The sequence below is a fragment of the Suncus etruscus genome, chromosome 7 (genome assembly GCF_024139225.1).
Source record: "Suncus etruscus isolate mSunEtr1 chromosome 7, mSunEtr1.pri.cur, whole genome shotgun sequence".
NCBI lineage: Eukaryota > Metazoa > Chordata > Mammalia > Eulipotyphla > Soricidae > Suncus > Suncus etruscus.
In genome coordinates, this window is record NC_064854.1 from 103,974,636 (window position 1) to 103,989,304 (window position 14,669).

At 40.9% G+C, this 14,669-nt stretch overlaps 1 protein-coding gene across 1 annotated transcript in view; it reads left to right on the forward strand.

Annotated features, from left to right (window-relative positions):
• Positions 1-14,669, forward strand: part of FRMD4B (FERM domain containing 4B) — a 253,675-nt gene that overhangs the window by 237,013 nt on the left and 1,993 nt on the right. The window contains exons 19-22 of the mRNA XM_049777265.1: positions 872-1,019; positions 2,279-2,398; positions 3,425-4,236; positions 9,679-9,808. Of these exons, the coding sequence (XP_049633222.1) occupies positions 872-1,019; positions 2,279-2,398; positions 3,425-4,236; positions 9,679-9,808 (1,210 nt within the window). The remainder of the gene's footprint in view (positions 1-871; positions 1,020-2,278; positions 2,399-3,424; positions 4,237-9,678; positions 9,809-14,669) is intronic.

The following is a 14,669-nucleotide window of genomic DNA, read 5'->3' on the forward strand; positions in this document are numbered from 1 at the left end:
TGAGCTCTGCCGGGTGTGACCCAAAAACCAAAACAACAACAATAGCAACAACAAATAAATGTTAACTTCTTTAAGAAAAGTAGAGTTTGGAACTAAAGTGATAATATAGCAGGTAGGACATTTGCCTTACACCAGTCAAGCCAGATCGAATCCCAGGTATCTTATGTGGTCCCTTCAGCACTGCCAGGAGAGATTGCTGATTGCAGAGCCAGGGGTAAGCCCATTTGAAATAGAGATATCAGTGAGAGGTGTATTAAATCTAATGACTTTCCATAATAGATGTGCCTTTGAGAGTCAAGAACTTTATTTGGGGTGGGGGGACACACCCAGTGATGCTCAGGGTACTTACTCCTGGCTCTGTGCTCAGAAATCTCTCCTACCAGGTTCAGGGAACCATATGGGATGCTGGAGATTGAATCTGGTCCATCCTGGGTTGGCTGTGCAGGGCAAATGATCTAGTGCTATGCTATCACTCCAATTCCAGGCCTAAGAACTTTAAAGTAAATTTGAACAAGAATTGTTAAGATCAACTGAACTTCTTGTTCTTCTTTAAACCCTGGAAAATTCTTTCATATAACTCTCAAAAAGCTGTAGTCTCACCTCTTTCATCTGAGTGATTTATTTAATCAGAGTGGCAGTTATTGAATTGGCAACACTTGAATCATACTATTACAGAGGTTTTGGTCATTTTTTTTTCTTGTATACAAAATACAAAAATTAATTTTCTGGAAATTAGGGGCTTCTAAAAACAAAACTGAAAGAGTAGTCTATTCACAAGATCGGATTTTTTGGGGGGGTATATTGACAGTATTTATAAATGCTTGCCTGCTTATTCACTCATTTCTTCATTCATTGACTTATTATGTTATAGCCAATGATGCCTTTACTCTAGTTGGACAGCGATCAAGTTCAGTGCCACATTCTCCAAGAATTCTTCCCCCCAAGTCTCTCGGAATAGAGAGAATCCATTTCAGAAAGTCTTCTGTCAATGAACAGTTTGTGGATACCAGGCAGTCCAGGTAAGAGTCATATTGTTATTAAGGCAAGTGTATTACAGCTAAGAGATACTTTCTTCAAAATTGTGGAGAAAAGATCTTTTTTCACTTATTTTTGTGCTGTGCTGTTTCTCCTCTTAGAAGGGATTCTTTTTCTAAAGCCAAAGCAGGGAAATTAACCCAGTCATTGCAATTGATTGCAGAGGGTAAAGTTAAGTAATCACTTAAAAAGATTTATTCCAGGGTTGAGGAGATAGTAGTACAGTGGGTGCTTGCTTTGCATGCAAGTGATCACTTTTCAGTATCCGGCATCATGTCTGACCAGTTAGCACAGAGCCATGAACATACCCAGAGTACAGCTGGGTATGGCCTAAAAAGATCTCCATGATTTTTTAGGGGGGAAGGCTTAAATTTGGGATTACTCAAGAGTTATTTCAGGCTCTGTTGCTCAAGAGTCACTCCTTGTGATGTGGCAAATAAATCCAGGCTCATCTTCGTGCTAGGCAAGACCTCAATCTCTAAACTATCTCTCTGGCCCCTTTTCACTTGATTTTAGGATTGCTTTTATTTCTATTACATTATATAGGCATTAATTATAGTCTCTAGAATTGAGTATAGTTAATATCCAAATTTCAGCTCCGTAAGTTGTGTTCTCAGGAAACTGCATTAAATGTACCACTGTACCAAACCGAATGAAAAGACTGAAAAACAAAAATGGGGCCAGAGAGATAGCATGGAGGTAAGGCATTTGCCTTTCATGCAGAAGGTCATTGGTTCAAATCCTAGCATCCCATATGGTCCCCTGTGCCTGTCAGGAGTGATCTCTGAGCAGAGAGCCAGTAGTAACCCCTGAGCACTGCTGGGTGTGACCCTAAAACTGAAAAACAAAACAAAATTGGAGTTATAATTTATTGTATATTTTGTTTGGGGGCTATTCCTGACAGTGCTCAGGGATTACTTCTGGCATGGTCAAGGGATCATGTGGGGTGCTGGGATGAACCCCAGTCAACAGTGTGCAAGACAAACTCTACTAGCTATGCTATCACTCCGGCCCCTACACATATCGCCTTTAAAAAAAGAAAAACTGTTATTTCTTCATATCTTATGACTCAGAGAGTCAGACCATCTGTGCATCAACTTATCTTAACTATGCCAGGATATTTAAACCACAAAGGCAACCTTCCTAGGTCCTTATGTCCTGTTTCCAGTAAGTTTGGAAGAAAGTTTGCTCCAAATGTAAAGAGACTCAGTATTTTCCTGATTATTTCTTATCACCATCACAGAGAGATGCTGTCAACTCACAGCAGCCCTTACAAAACGCTGGAGAGGAGACCCCAGGGAGGACGGAGCATGCCCACCACGCCAGTTCTTACCCGAAACGCCTATAGCAGCAGCCACTTGGAGTAAGAGCATTTGGTGCCAATTGTTTTTATTTTGTTGATTCTGGCTTTATGGTTTTGTTTTACTTGGTTGTGTTTTTAAATCATTGCTAGTTGATTTTCTGACATAGGACTTGATTTTAGGGATCTACTTTCCTACATATAGTTTCAACTATGTCAGCAAAGCAAATGTATTTCCTGTATTCAGATTCTGGATCATGTTTTAACCTAGATTTTCCCACCCAGATTTTAGCATTTATATTAGTCAGTGGTGAGAATGGAAATAAAAACAAGAACAACATTCTAAAGAGTTTACTAGTGGTTGTGCTGTTTTATATGCACCATATTAGTTAGTTCCTGAAAGCCTGATTGTGGATATTAGATGTTGTTTTTATGGTCCTCATTTTGCAGAGGCGGAAGCAAGATTTAGAGAGGTTAAATATTTTGCCTGTACTTATAGTGCTGGGAAATGACCCAAGTCGTGATTCAACCTAGTTATCTCCAATATCAGCAGCTGAGCACTGCTCTCCCATGCAGTCTGCTTCCACTTTACACAGTGATTCATCGACTAGCTTGTGGGAAGAGAGGACCCTCCACAGACATGTTAGGTGTCTGTTCTTTTATGGCTTTGATGCAGGTTCTATTTATCTTCCCTCTCCTCAAAGAAGGATATGGAATGCATAACTGATAGAACCTCATCCTATTCTCTTTTTAAATTTTTTGACTATCCAGTAATGCTCAGGGGTTACTCCTAACTCTTTTTTCAGAAATTATTCTTGGAAATGCTTGGAGGATGATATATGGGATATTGAATTCGGGTTAATCACTTGCAAGGGCACCTGTATTATTATATAATCTCCTGGCCCCTCTTATTTTTGACCAGGGTAATGAGCTTACATATGACTCAATGAATTGTGAACAAGAGGCTTCAGTAGTGCATTCAGCTTGGGAAACCTTAAGTCAGTATAGTTCAGAAGCTATTAAGTCTTAAATTAATGTTTCCTTTGCCCTCATTTGAATCTGATTTTGAATTTTGTTCTCTTCCTCCAGGCCCGAATCCTCATCTCAGCACTGCCGCCAGAGAAGTGGAAGCCTGGAGTCCCAGTCCCACCTACTTTCTGAGATGGACAGTGATAAGCCATTTTTCTCCCTTTCTAAATCCCAAAGAAGCAGCAGCACAGAAATCCTGGATGATGGGTCTTCCTACACCAGCCAATCAAGTTCCGAGTATTATTGTGTGGGACCAGTTGCTGGGACCTATTACACCACCCAGACTCTAGATACTCGTGCTCGGGGTCGGAGAAGATCCAAGAAACAGAACACACCGACTTCCAATTCTGGAAGTATGCCCAACCTCGCACAAAAGGATAGTTTGAGAAACGGTGTCTACTCTAAGAACCAGGAGCAACCTTCATCCAGTTACTATATTGCTGGGTACACCCCCTATGCAGAGTGTGACCTTTATTATGGTGGTGGCTATGTCTATGAGAATGATACGGAGGGACAATACAGTGTCAATCCTTCATATCGGTCCTCCAGCCACTATGGATATGACCGCCAAAGGGACTACAGCAGGTCCTTTCATGAAGATGATGTTGACCGGGCACCCCATAATCCATATGCAACTCTCCGTCTGCCCAGGAAAGCTGCTGCCAAGTCAGAGTACATCACCAAAAACATCCATAAGGCCTTAGTTGCGGAACACCTCCGTGGCTGGTACCAGCGAGCTTCTGGTCAAAAAGACCAGAGTCACAGCCCCCATGCTAGCTTTGACTCAGACAGAGGATCCCAGAGGTGTCTGGGGTTTGCTGGGCTGCAAGTTCCCTGTTCTCCAAGTAGTCGAGCATCTTCCTACTCTTCAGGTAAGACTACTAGGAAGTACTTGATTATACTTGATAGCCACTTATTTCCCCTACTTCTCTCCCCAAGGATCTGCCCTTATCATGGTTATAACCCTTGAGTTACGCCATGGTTTATGTCATGTTATAATCCAAGAGCCCCTGGGAGAAACCACAATAAAAGTGCCATCTTAGGGACTTAGAGATCATTTGCCTGGCACACGGTCAACCCAGGATGGGCCCTGGTTCAATTCCTGGCATCCCATATAGTCTCCTGAGCCCGCCAGGGGTAATTTCTGAGCACAGAGCCAGGAGTAAACCCCTCAGCACCGACGGGTGTGACCCCCCCCTTCAAAAAAAAAAAAGTGTCATCTTATCACTGTTCTATCTCCCAGAGAGCATGCTCCATTTGGGATAAATGAAGCAAATACTAGGTTAAAAACCTAACAGGCATTTATTAAGTCTTATGAACTTTATATGTTGCCTATATTCAGTCCGGTGTTCAAGATCTTCATATATTTTCTTTACTGGTGCTTCCAATGACAGTCACTTGTGTTAAAATTGTTCAGGTTAGGGGCTAGAGTGATAGCACAGCAGCAGGGTATTTGCCTTGCATGCAGTTGACCCAGGACAGACCCAGGTTTAATTCCTGGCATCCCATATGGTGCTCTGAGCCTGCCAGGGGCGACTTCTGAGCACAGAGCCAGAAGTAACCCCTGAGTGCCGCTGGGCTTGGCCCAAAAATCAAAAGCCAAAAAAAATACCTTCAGGTAAATAATTAGTATTACCTGACAATATTCTCTATCCTTCCCTGTTCACCACCAGGATTTTGATAATCTAAAGATAGTTGTCTGCAAAGGGGACCTTTAGATTCAGTTCCCAGAACCACATGGTTTCCCAGGCCACTAGGCATAACCACCAAGAACCATGCCATGTGTAACACCTAATCACTGCCAGGTTTGACCCCAGAACAACAAGAGTAAGTTGTGTGTATTTTTTTTTTTTTTGGCCACACCTGTTTGATGCTCAGGGGTTACTCCTGGCTAAGCGCTCAGAAATTGCCCCTGGCTTGGGGGATCATATGGGACACTGGGGGATCGAACCTCGGTCCTCCCTTGGCTAGTGCTTGCAAGGCAGACACCTTACCTCTAGCGCCACCTCACCAGCCCCGAATAAGTTGTTTTGAATGCTCACATACTTTCCCAAGAATTTTAGTCATTCTAGTAGAAGTTAACATTTATTAAATACTGTCTTTATTTTGTTTGGCTTTTATTTAGGGGCCACACCTTGAAGTGCTCAAGGCTTACTCTTGGTTCTGTGCTCAGTGATCATTCCTGTCAGACTCAGGGGACCATATGAGATTACAGGGATCAAACCCTGGTTGGCCAAGTGCAAGGCAAATACCCTACCTGCTAGTCTATGTTCCAGTCTCTTATTGGGCACTGTTCTAAGTAATTTTCATGCCTTGACTCCATTCAAAAATCACTTTATGGTTGACTAAGATTTTTTTTTTTGGGGGGGGGGGGTTGGTTTTTGGGCCACACCCGGCAGTGCTCAGGGGTTACTCCTGGCAATCTGCTCAGAGATAGCTCCTGGCAGGCATGAGGGACCATATGGGACACCGGGATTCGAACCAACCACCTTTGGTCCTGGATTGGCTGCTTGCAAGGCAAACGCCATTGTGCTATCTCTCCAGGCCCCGGTTGACTAAGATTTTTAAGAATAATTTTGGTAGAGATCTTTTCTTGACACGTTGATGTTCGATCCCTAACCTCAGGAATGTTTGTGATAGGATTACTTGCATGCCCTCAGCTTTGTTAAGACTTCAAGATATGAGGGGTGGAGGTGACAAGAGAAGTGTCTATCTCTGGTTTCATTCATTTGACAGACACCAAGCATGTCCAAGATTCTGAGAAGTGTTGAATCAGTTGTTGAACTCAATGAGCTCCCACTCACATTAGCAGCCACAGGAATATATAAGCATTGAGTCATTTTAAAGCCCTTGAAAAATGAATGAAGTTTTGAACTGCCTGGAAACCAAAGAACATGAGTCTTTACCCTCCAAGCATGACATGTTAGTGAGACATAGCATAGGAATTCCCAGGTCATTGGGCAACAGTCAGTGAAAACTGCACCTTTAAAAGTTCCGCAAGCAAAAAAGTTTCGAAAGCTTGTTGATAAGAGGCATTTCCATGGAGATTTCTGTTTGGGTTCATTTTCTCTTTATCTGTGCAGGACTTTGGACTTCTGTGTCAGCTTTCCTCTCTATCACATCTACCATAGGAAAAAATCTTCTGTAGTTCTTGTTATTTATGGCCCTGTTCTAGAGAACGCCTTTCCCCCTCCAGTTCAGGGTGTTACATGAGAAACCTGGTTGCTGAGTGGTAGAAAAAAAGGACCAAACAATGAGTGCTGAGATGTGTTTGGACAGTCTTGTAGGCACAGGACTAAGTAAGCCCTTAAACAGGGAGGTCTAGAGAAACAGATGTCATATAGAAATCTTAACATTCCTGGCTTTTGTTTGTTCGTGGGCCACACCTGAAGGCACTCAGAAATCCCTGGCAGATTAAGGAATCCAAATAGGATGCTGAAAAGCAAACCTGGATCAGCCACTTGCAAGACAAAAGCCCTACCCGGCTGTGCTATGTCTCCAGCTCCTCCTGGCTATTCTTCAGTGAAGTGAAGATCAGACAAGAGTTAATGCTTCCATGCGGCCAGAGAGATAGCACAGCGATAGGGAGTTTGCCTTGCACACAGCCCGTTCAGGTGAGATGATGATTTCAATCCCAGCATCCCATATTGCCCCCCCCCCCCCCCCCGAGCCTGCCAGGAGCGATTTCTGAGCATAGAGCCAAAAGTAACCCCTGAGCACTGCCGGTGTGACACAAAACCCAAAATTAAAAAGAGAGTTAATGCTTGCAATGGGAATTCAGGCTAAGCCTTGCTTCAGAATTGGACCCCAAACAGAATAAACATCACTTTTTTTTTTTTTTTTTTTTTTGGTTTTTTGGGCCTCACCCGGAGGTACTCAGGGGTTACTCCTGGCTGTCTGCTCAGAAATAGCTCCTGGCAGGCATAGGGGACCATATGGGACACCGGGATTTGAACCAACCACCTTTGGTCCTGGATCGACTGCTTGCAAGGCAAACGCTGCTGTGCTATCTCTCCAAGGCCCTCCAATAAACATCACTTTTTAAATGTTTGAGAGGTCGACTCAGTGCTCCGAGAAATCCTTTTTGAAATCGTTCTCATTCTTTTCTACATTTTATAACTAGAGGAATTTATTCCAGTAGCTATATGCATCACTGCCACGGAGAGGAAGTTTCCAGTTTCTTGGCATATTATTAGTCATAAATTTTGTTGTTCCAGCCACCCCAAGCTCACTTGGTGACTCAGATTTAATAGTGATAATGATAACCAAAATTGATTGGCATCTTACTTTGTACCACCTCGTATGCTCACACCTTTATATGCAGGTGGCTGTTCTTTTTTGGTTGGTTGGTTCTTGTTTTGAGGCCAAAAATATCGAACCTGGGTCATTTTGTGCAAGGCAAACACCCTACCCACTGTGCTATTCCTAGTCGCCCACCCCCAAGTGACTGCTCTACAAAAAGCTGCTGTTGTGTTTTCTGTTATTATCCTAATTTTGCAGCTGAGGCAACCCAGACAATTTAAATGATAATGCCCAGGCCTCAAAGCTAGTCAGTGGTAGAGTGAAGATTCAATCCCAGCTCAGACAGCTAAACCCTCAAGCCTCACAGCACTTTTCTTAGAATTGTAAAATATTCTTGGAAGTTCCAAAAGAAAATATTGTATTGAGTTCAAATATTATATTGAATTTATTGTATTGGGTTTAAATCTCCTGGCACCAAGGTCCCAGAGGAATTTTGAAATGTACTTGTCCCATTCTGATCACATGTGTTTTGTGGGTTGTAGGAGAAAGAATGTGCGTTGCTTGATTGAAAATTGAGGAAAGTTAGAAGGATCCATGTGCCATGCAGGTGTTCTGGGTGTTGGACAAATCAGTATGGCACTGTAGTCACCTGTATATCTAAGACGTGAGCGGGACTGGTTTTGTAGAGAGGTCAAAGTGTTCAGTGATGGACATTACTTGGGCTTTGCTCTCAAATTATGTTGGTCTTATTCCTGTTCAGACCCTTAGTAAAACTAAGTCACTTCTTCCTGAAATTTCAATTAATCTCTCTCTGTCTCTCTGTCTCTGTCTCTCTCTCTCTCTTTTTCTCTCTTTCTCTCTTTCCTTTTCTATTCTTTTAAAGGCAGAAATACATGTTTTGATCCTGCTAATAGTCAATGTTATCTTTGACCAAAGAGTAATCAAAGCATCTCATGGGATGGTCTTCTTCCAAAGATCGCTAAGAAATTCAAGCTTGTTACCTTTTCTTTGCAACCAAAACCTTCTGTACCCAGACATCATGATCCAAATGGGAACATTCTTACATATTGAGAATTTTCTTTCTGGCTCTGTTTTGGTTATTTTTTAATCCTGTCTTTCAGTTAACCTCATTTTCATTAATGATACTATCAAGTTAATCATTAAGTGCCTACTTTGTGCAGGCACAGTGCTGAAGATTTTCACACATAACATTTTTTCAGCCTGATGTTATCCCTATGTATAAAACAAACTTATTCTACTTGACATTTCTTTTTTTTGGGGGGGGGGTTGGGTTTTTGGCCACACCCAGCGGTGCTCAGGAGTTACTCCTGGCTGTCTGCTCAGAAATAGCCCCTGGCAGGTGCGGGGGACTATATGGGACACCGGGATTCGAACCAACCACCTTTGGTCCTGGATCGGCTGCTTGCAAGGCAAACGCCGCTGTGCTATCTCTCTGGGCCCTACATTTCAAGAAACTGAGGCTTATAAAAAATAAGCTGTTTGCCTGATATCACATAACCAGTAAAATGTAAAAATTGGATTAAAGCTGGATCTTTTTTGTTTTGTTTTGTTTTTGGTTTTTGGGCCACACGGGTGATGCTCAGGGGTTACTCCTGGCTATACACTCAGAAGTTGCTCCTGGCTTGGGGGACCATATGGGACGCCAGGGGATCAAACCACAGCAAACTGCAGTCCATCCTAGGCTAGCGCTGGCAAGGCAGACACCTTACCTCTAGTGCCACTGCGCCGGCCCCTAAAGTTGGATCTTAATTTCTTTTTTTTTTTTTTTGTTTTGTTTTGTTTTGGGGGGGTCACACCCAGCAGTACTCAGGGGTTACTTCTGGCTCTATGCTCAGAAATCACTCCTGGCAGGCTCGGGGGACCGTATGGGATGCCCAAATTTGAACCACCATCCTTCTGCATGCAAGGCAAATGCCCTACCTTCATGCTATCCCTCTGGCCCAGATCTTAATTTCTTTATACAACTGATTATAGTGTACATCTGAATGGTCCAGATAACCTTCACTTTGAATATTACCACAAATTTGATTTCTTTCCATTTTTATTTCTAGTGTCTTCTACAAATGCTTCTGGGAACTGGAGGACCCAGATAACCATAGGGCTATCAGAATATGAGACGCCAGCACATTCTTACACCAGCTGTTACGGCAACATCTATAACCCTTTGCCATCTCCAGGAAGGTAAGGAATTAATGCTTGAAAATTCTAATAGATGGGACAGGAAAAAAAAATTTTAATAGCTTCTCACTCAAAAGAAGCCTTTTGATTGAAAGAAGTCAAAAACTGGCTTGGGGATGTAGGTCACAGGTAGAAAGTATGCCTAGAAGGTGTCTGGCCTTGTGTTTAAGAAATGTGGCATTACACACACACCACCATCACCACCCCACCCCTACCCGAAGTATTCTAGTTCAAGGACTGGCAAACAATTGCCTATAGGCCCAAACCAGCTGCTACCTATTTATTTTAATAAAGATTGAGTGGAAACAGCTTTGCTCATCTATGCTTGATTTGCACTGACTAGGCAGAACTGAGTAAGTTACAACAAAGACCCTACATCTGGCAAAGCTAAAGAATATCTGGCTCTTTAAAAAAAAAAAAATGTTTGTTTGGGGGCCAGAGTGACAGCATAGTGGTAGGACGTTTGCCTTGTATGGAACCGACCTGGGACAGACCCGGGTTCAATTCCCAGCATCCCACATGGTCCCCTGAGCCTGCCAGGATCGATATTTGGGGGTGGGGAGCAGAACAACACCCAGTGTCCTCAAGAAATCATTCCTGGCTCTTGGGACCATATGGGATGCCAAAGATTGAACTCAGGACCGTCCTGGGTCAGCCGCATGCAAGGCAAACGCCCTACCGCTGTGCTATCACTCCAGCTCCTTCAGGAGTGATTTTTGAGTATAGAGTGAGGAGCAACTCTTGAGCACTGCCGGGTGTGGCCAAAACCCAAATAAATAAATAAATAAATAAATAAATAAATAAATAAATAAATAAGTGTTTGCTAACTTCTCATCTAGAACATTTAAATTTGATAGTGTTCTATACATTAGAGTTCCATTCATTAACTTCTATGTTAATGTAGTAGGGTTGTTTCTTTATTCCAACTCTTCTGGAATTTTGCAGGGAAATCTCTCTACTCCAGAAAAGGCTATTCATATACCAAGATTCTTCTGACATTTGTTGGGCTGAATTTCAAACATTTGCTGCCTTTCTAAGTCGAACCCTATGTTCATTAAAAAGTAACAGACATAGCCAGCTGTCTTGTTGATCTTTAAAAGTAGTTCTTTGAAAAAATGTTTAGAGGAAATATGTAGGAACAATTTGTTAGAACGTGATTTCAAAAATGATTACAAACTCTGAAGTCCATGTTTCCCATTTTTTACATACACAGGATTGAGTTTGAAGAGATCATTTTTTTCTGTCACTTTTACTCAGAATAGAATCTCTATCTATGGTGCCAAGGAGTAGGGAGGGCTCTTTCTGATTTTCATTTGGAAAAATTAGTTTTGCTTTAAGTCAGATGGCTTCAGGCATAGGAGGCTTACATAGACTATGATTTGAGAAGTTCATTTCTTATTAAATCATTCAATGTTACAACCTCAAAAGTCTTATTTTTCTTGTCCAAGTTCAATGGTAGTTTTTCTTGGCTTAAAATGAATGTTAAGCCAATTGTCTAAATTAAACAAAGGCAGTGCTCAAAATAGAATAAAAATAAAAAATAAAAAAAACACTTGACATTGTCAATTAGCTTGGATTTCTGTAAGTTATTTTGAAAATGAGTTTAAGAGCAAAACCTAAAGTGAGATTGACCCAAGATTTCAGTAGAACACTTTAAGTTCAAATAATAGTTTTCATATTTGTATAATACACTTTTACTTTCCTTTCAGAACTATGTAAAACATCCAGAGCCTAAGACATAGATATGGCTAGTATGATTAATACCGTTTTCTTTGGACTGAAGAAGCACTCAGGGCAAGAGTGATAGTAAAAGGGGTAGGGAGATTGCAGCTGGCCTGGGTTCAATCCGGCATCCCATCCGGTCTCCCAAGCCTGCCAGGTGAGATCCCTGAGTAGAGAGCCAGGAGACATCCCTGTTCACTGAAAGGTGTGGCTCAGAAACCAGGGGATGAGTGGAAGAGTACTAAGCATTTTTAGGGGAAATCAGTCTTTTTTATCTGTTCTCCTATCTATTTCAGATAACTAGAGAAAGCTTGCTAGGAAAGCCAAGGACAGAGGAGGCGTAGTGTCCAGGAAATTATAAACTATTTAAGGCTCCCCATTGTCTGTGTGTGAGTATCACTCATACACACACACACACACACATACACACACACACACACACCCCCACACCCAAGGTCATGATGGAAAAATGAGGAAATAATGAAGGAATAAATAATGTAGAAAATATTCTATTATTATTAACTTATTAACCTTTAGCACATTTCCCATATTTTTTTATTTTCATTTTAACATCATAATACACTGCTGCAGTTATGGGAGTACTTCTCTTTATTTAGGGCTTTTTAAAAAATTATAATATAATCTGAAATATTTAATGGGACATAACAGAAAAAGTCAAAATCATCATCGTCATTCATCACTGTCACTGTATGCCTGAAATCTAACTACGAAGGGCCAGAGAGATAGTGTGGAGGTAGGGCATTTGCCTTGCATGCAGAAGGACGGTGGTTTGAATCTTGGCATCTCATATGGTCCCCCGAGCCTGCCAGGAGCAATTTCTGAGCATAGAGCCAGGAGTAACCCCTGACTGAGCGCTGTTGGGTGTGACCCAAACACCAAAAAAAAAAAAAGTTATTTTTTAAATCATCTAGAAAGCTTTAGAAAATTTCTCTAAAGTTTCATTAATTTTTTTTTCTTTTTCTTTTGTTTTTTTGGTTAGTGGGAGGCTCCACTTGGCGGCTCCACACAGAGGCATCACTCCTGATAATGCTGAGGGAATCATATGGGATGCCAGAATCTAACCAGGGTCTACCACATGCAAGGCAAATGCCCTTCCCTCTGCTATGACTCCCAAAGTAATTATTGATGAAAACTTTTTTAAAATAAGAGAGAAATTCCAGGTAAAAATAAAGAACTTTAGATAACTCAACAAGTTATCTTTTGAAATGCTTTGCAAAAGATCAGTATTTTTTAAATGATAAATATTATTTAAAGATTCTCTCCCAGGGTCTGGAGCGACAGAACAGTGAGTAGGACGCTTGCCTTGCACACAGCAAACCTGGGTTAATCCCCAGTATTCTATATGGTCCCTTGAACCTCGAATCAGGAATGATTTCTGAGCTTAGAGTCAGGAGTAGCCCCTGAGCACCACCAGGTGTGGTCCAACCCCACCACCACCACCACCACCAAAAATAAACTTTCTCCCACAAAGCATAAGGTCATGAAAGCTACCAAATTTTACAATTAATTTTTCCTTGTATGATGTAGTGTAATTGCCTCTAGTATCAACTTTCTAAAACTGTTAGAAATATTGAAGTGTTGTATTCATATACTGTAGTTAAATTATATTGCTACCTTGTACAGAATTTATTTCAATTATTGGCTTTACTGCTGTAAACTGTTTTCAAATAACCTTTTCTTTCACTTCCTGTTTTCCATTTCCCTTCCTCTTCTTTATCAAAATCTACTATTACTAGGCAAAACCAAGGGCCTCTTTCCAGGAGAATGGTTGTATCTCCAGATATGAGATCAATTTTAAATTCTCTTTTGCTAAATGTAGCCAGCTGTAGTAAGTACGGTCCTTCAGTGTGCATGTTGCTTCTTATATAGCAGGAGTTTTGTTTGCTCTGACTGATGGAGATTTGATTGATTTTTATATTAGGTACAAGTGCTAAGTAATTTATTTCATATCATACTTATTTTCAAAGATATTCCAATGCCTTTTAAATCTTCTTCACTAAAAGCTATTGAAATTTGAAACAAAAGCAAATCTATCAACTAACCTAATTCTAACTACTTTGATAAGAATGATGTTTTGCTTTTTGGAATGGTTTGTAAATAGGATAAATATGCCTGTAATTTTTGTAGGATTATTTTTCCAGTTTACATGTGATCCAGATTTCTCGGGATATAAAATATATCCCTTTTTACCTCTAAATATAGAAGTAAATATACCTTTAAATATATGTGTCCCTGATGAAAACTTCTAGTATAGTCCTTAAACTTGAAAAAATATTTAAAATTTGGGCTGGAGTGATGGCATGGAGCAGTAAGGCATCTGCCTTGCAGGCACTAGCCTAGGATGGACTGCAGTTCAATGCCCTGGAGTACCATATGTCCCCAAGCCAAGAGCGATTTCTGAGCGCATAGCCAGGAGTAACCCCTGAGCATCACCAGGTGTGCCCCCCCCCCAAAAAAAACCCAAAAAGTATAAAATTCAAAATTACTTTAGAAAAAACATTTTATATGGCTAAAGAAATGGTGTGAAGGGAAGATTTACTTTGCATGTGGCCAAAGTAGCCAACCATGGGTTCAATCCTGAGCACCATTAGGGGATATTCCTGAGCTCAAAGCCACAAATAGTCCCAAAGCACTGTATCATGTTTTCCCCATCCCAACATTTTTAAATATACAGAGGCAAGGCATGGCTCAAATGATATACCTTACATGTGAATGGTTCTGGCTTCAGTCCTTGCCACCACATGTCCCACTGCCTCCTAGCAACCAAAGTGGCCCTAGGTCTCCAAGCAATTATGGATTTTATATATATATATATATATATATATATATATATATATATATATTATATATCCCTATTTTATCTTTGATATATATCTTTGATATATATATCCCAAAGATAAAATAGGGATGTATCAAAGATTTATTTGACTAATTTATATAAGAAATCACAGACTGGTCAAGCTGGTTTCATGAGATTTCAAGAGACTGAATTCAACACTGAATTCAACACTGAAACTTGAACAAGATCAATTCGATAGAAAACCAGCTAATATTCTGTAATATAATAAAGCTAGAGTTATTATTTTACTTAATAGACAGATGTTATTTGTATTTATTCCAG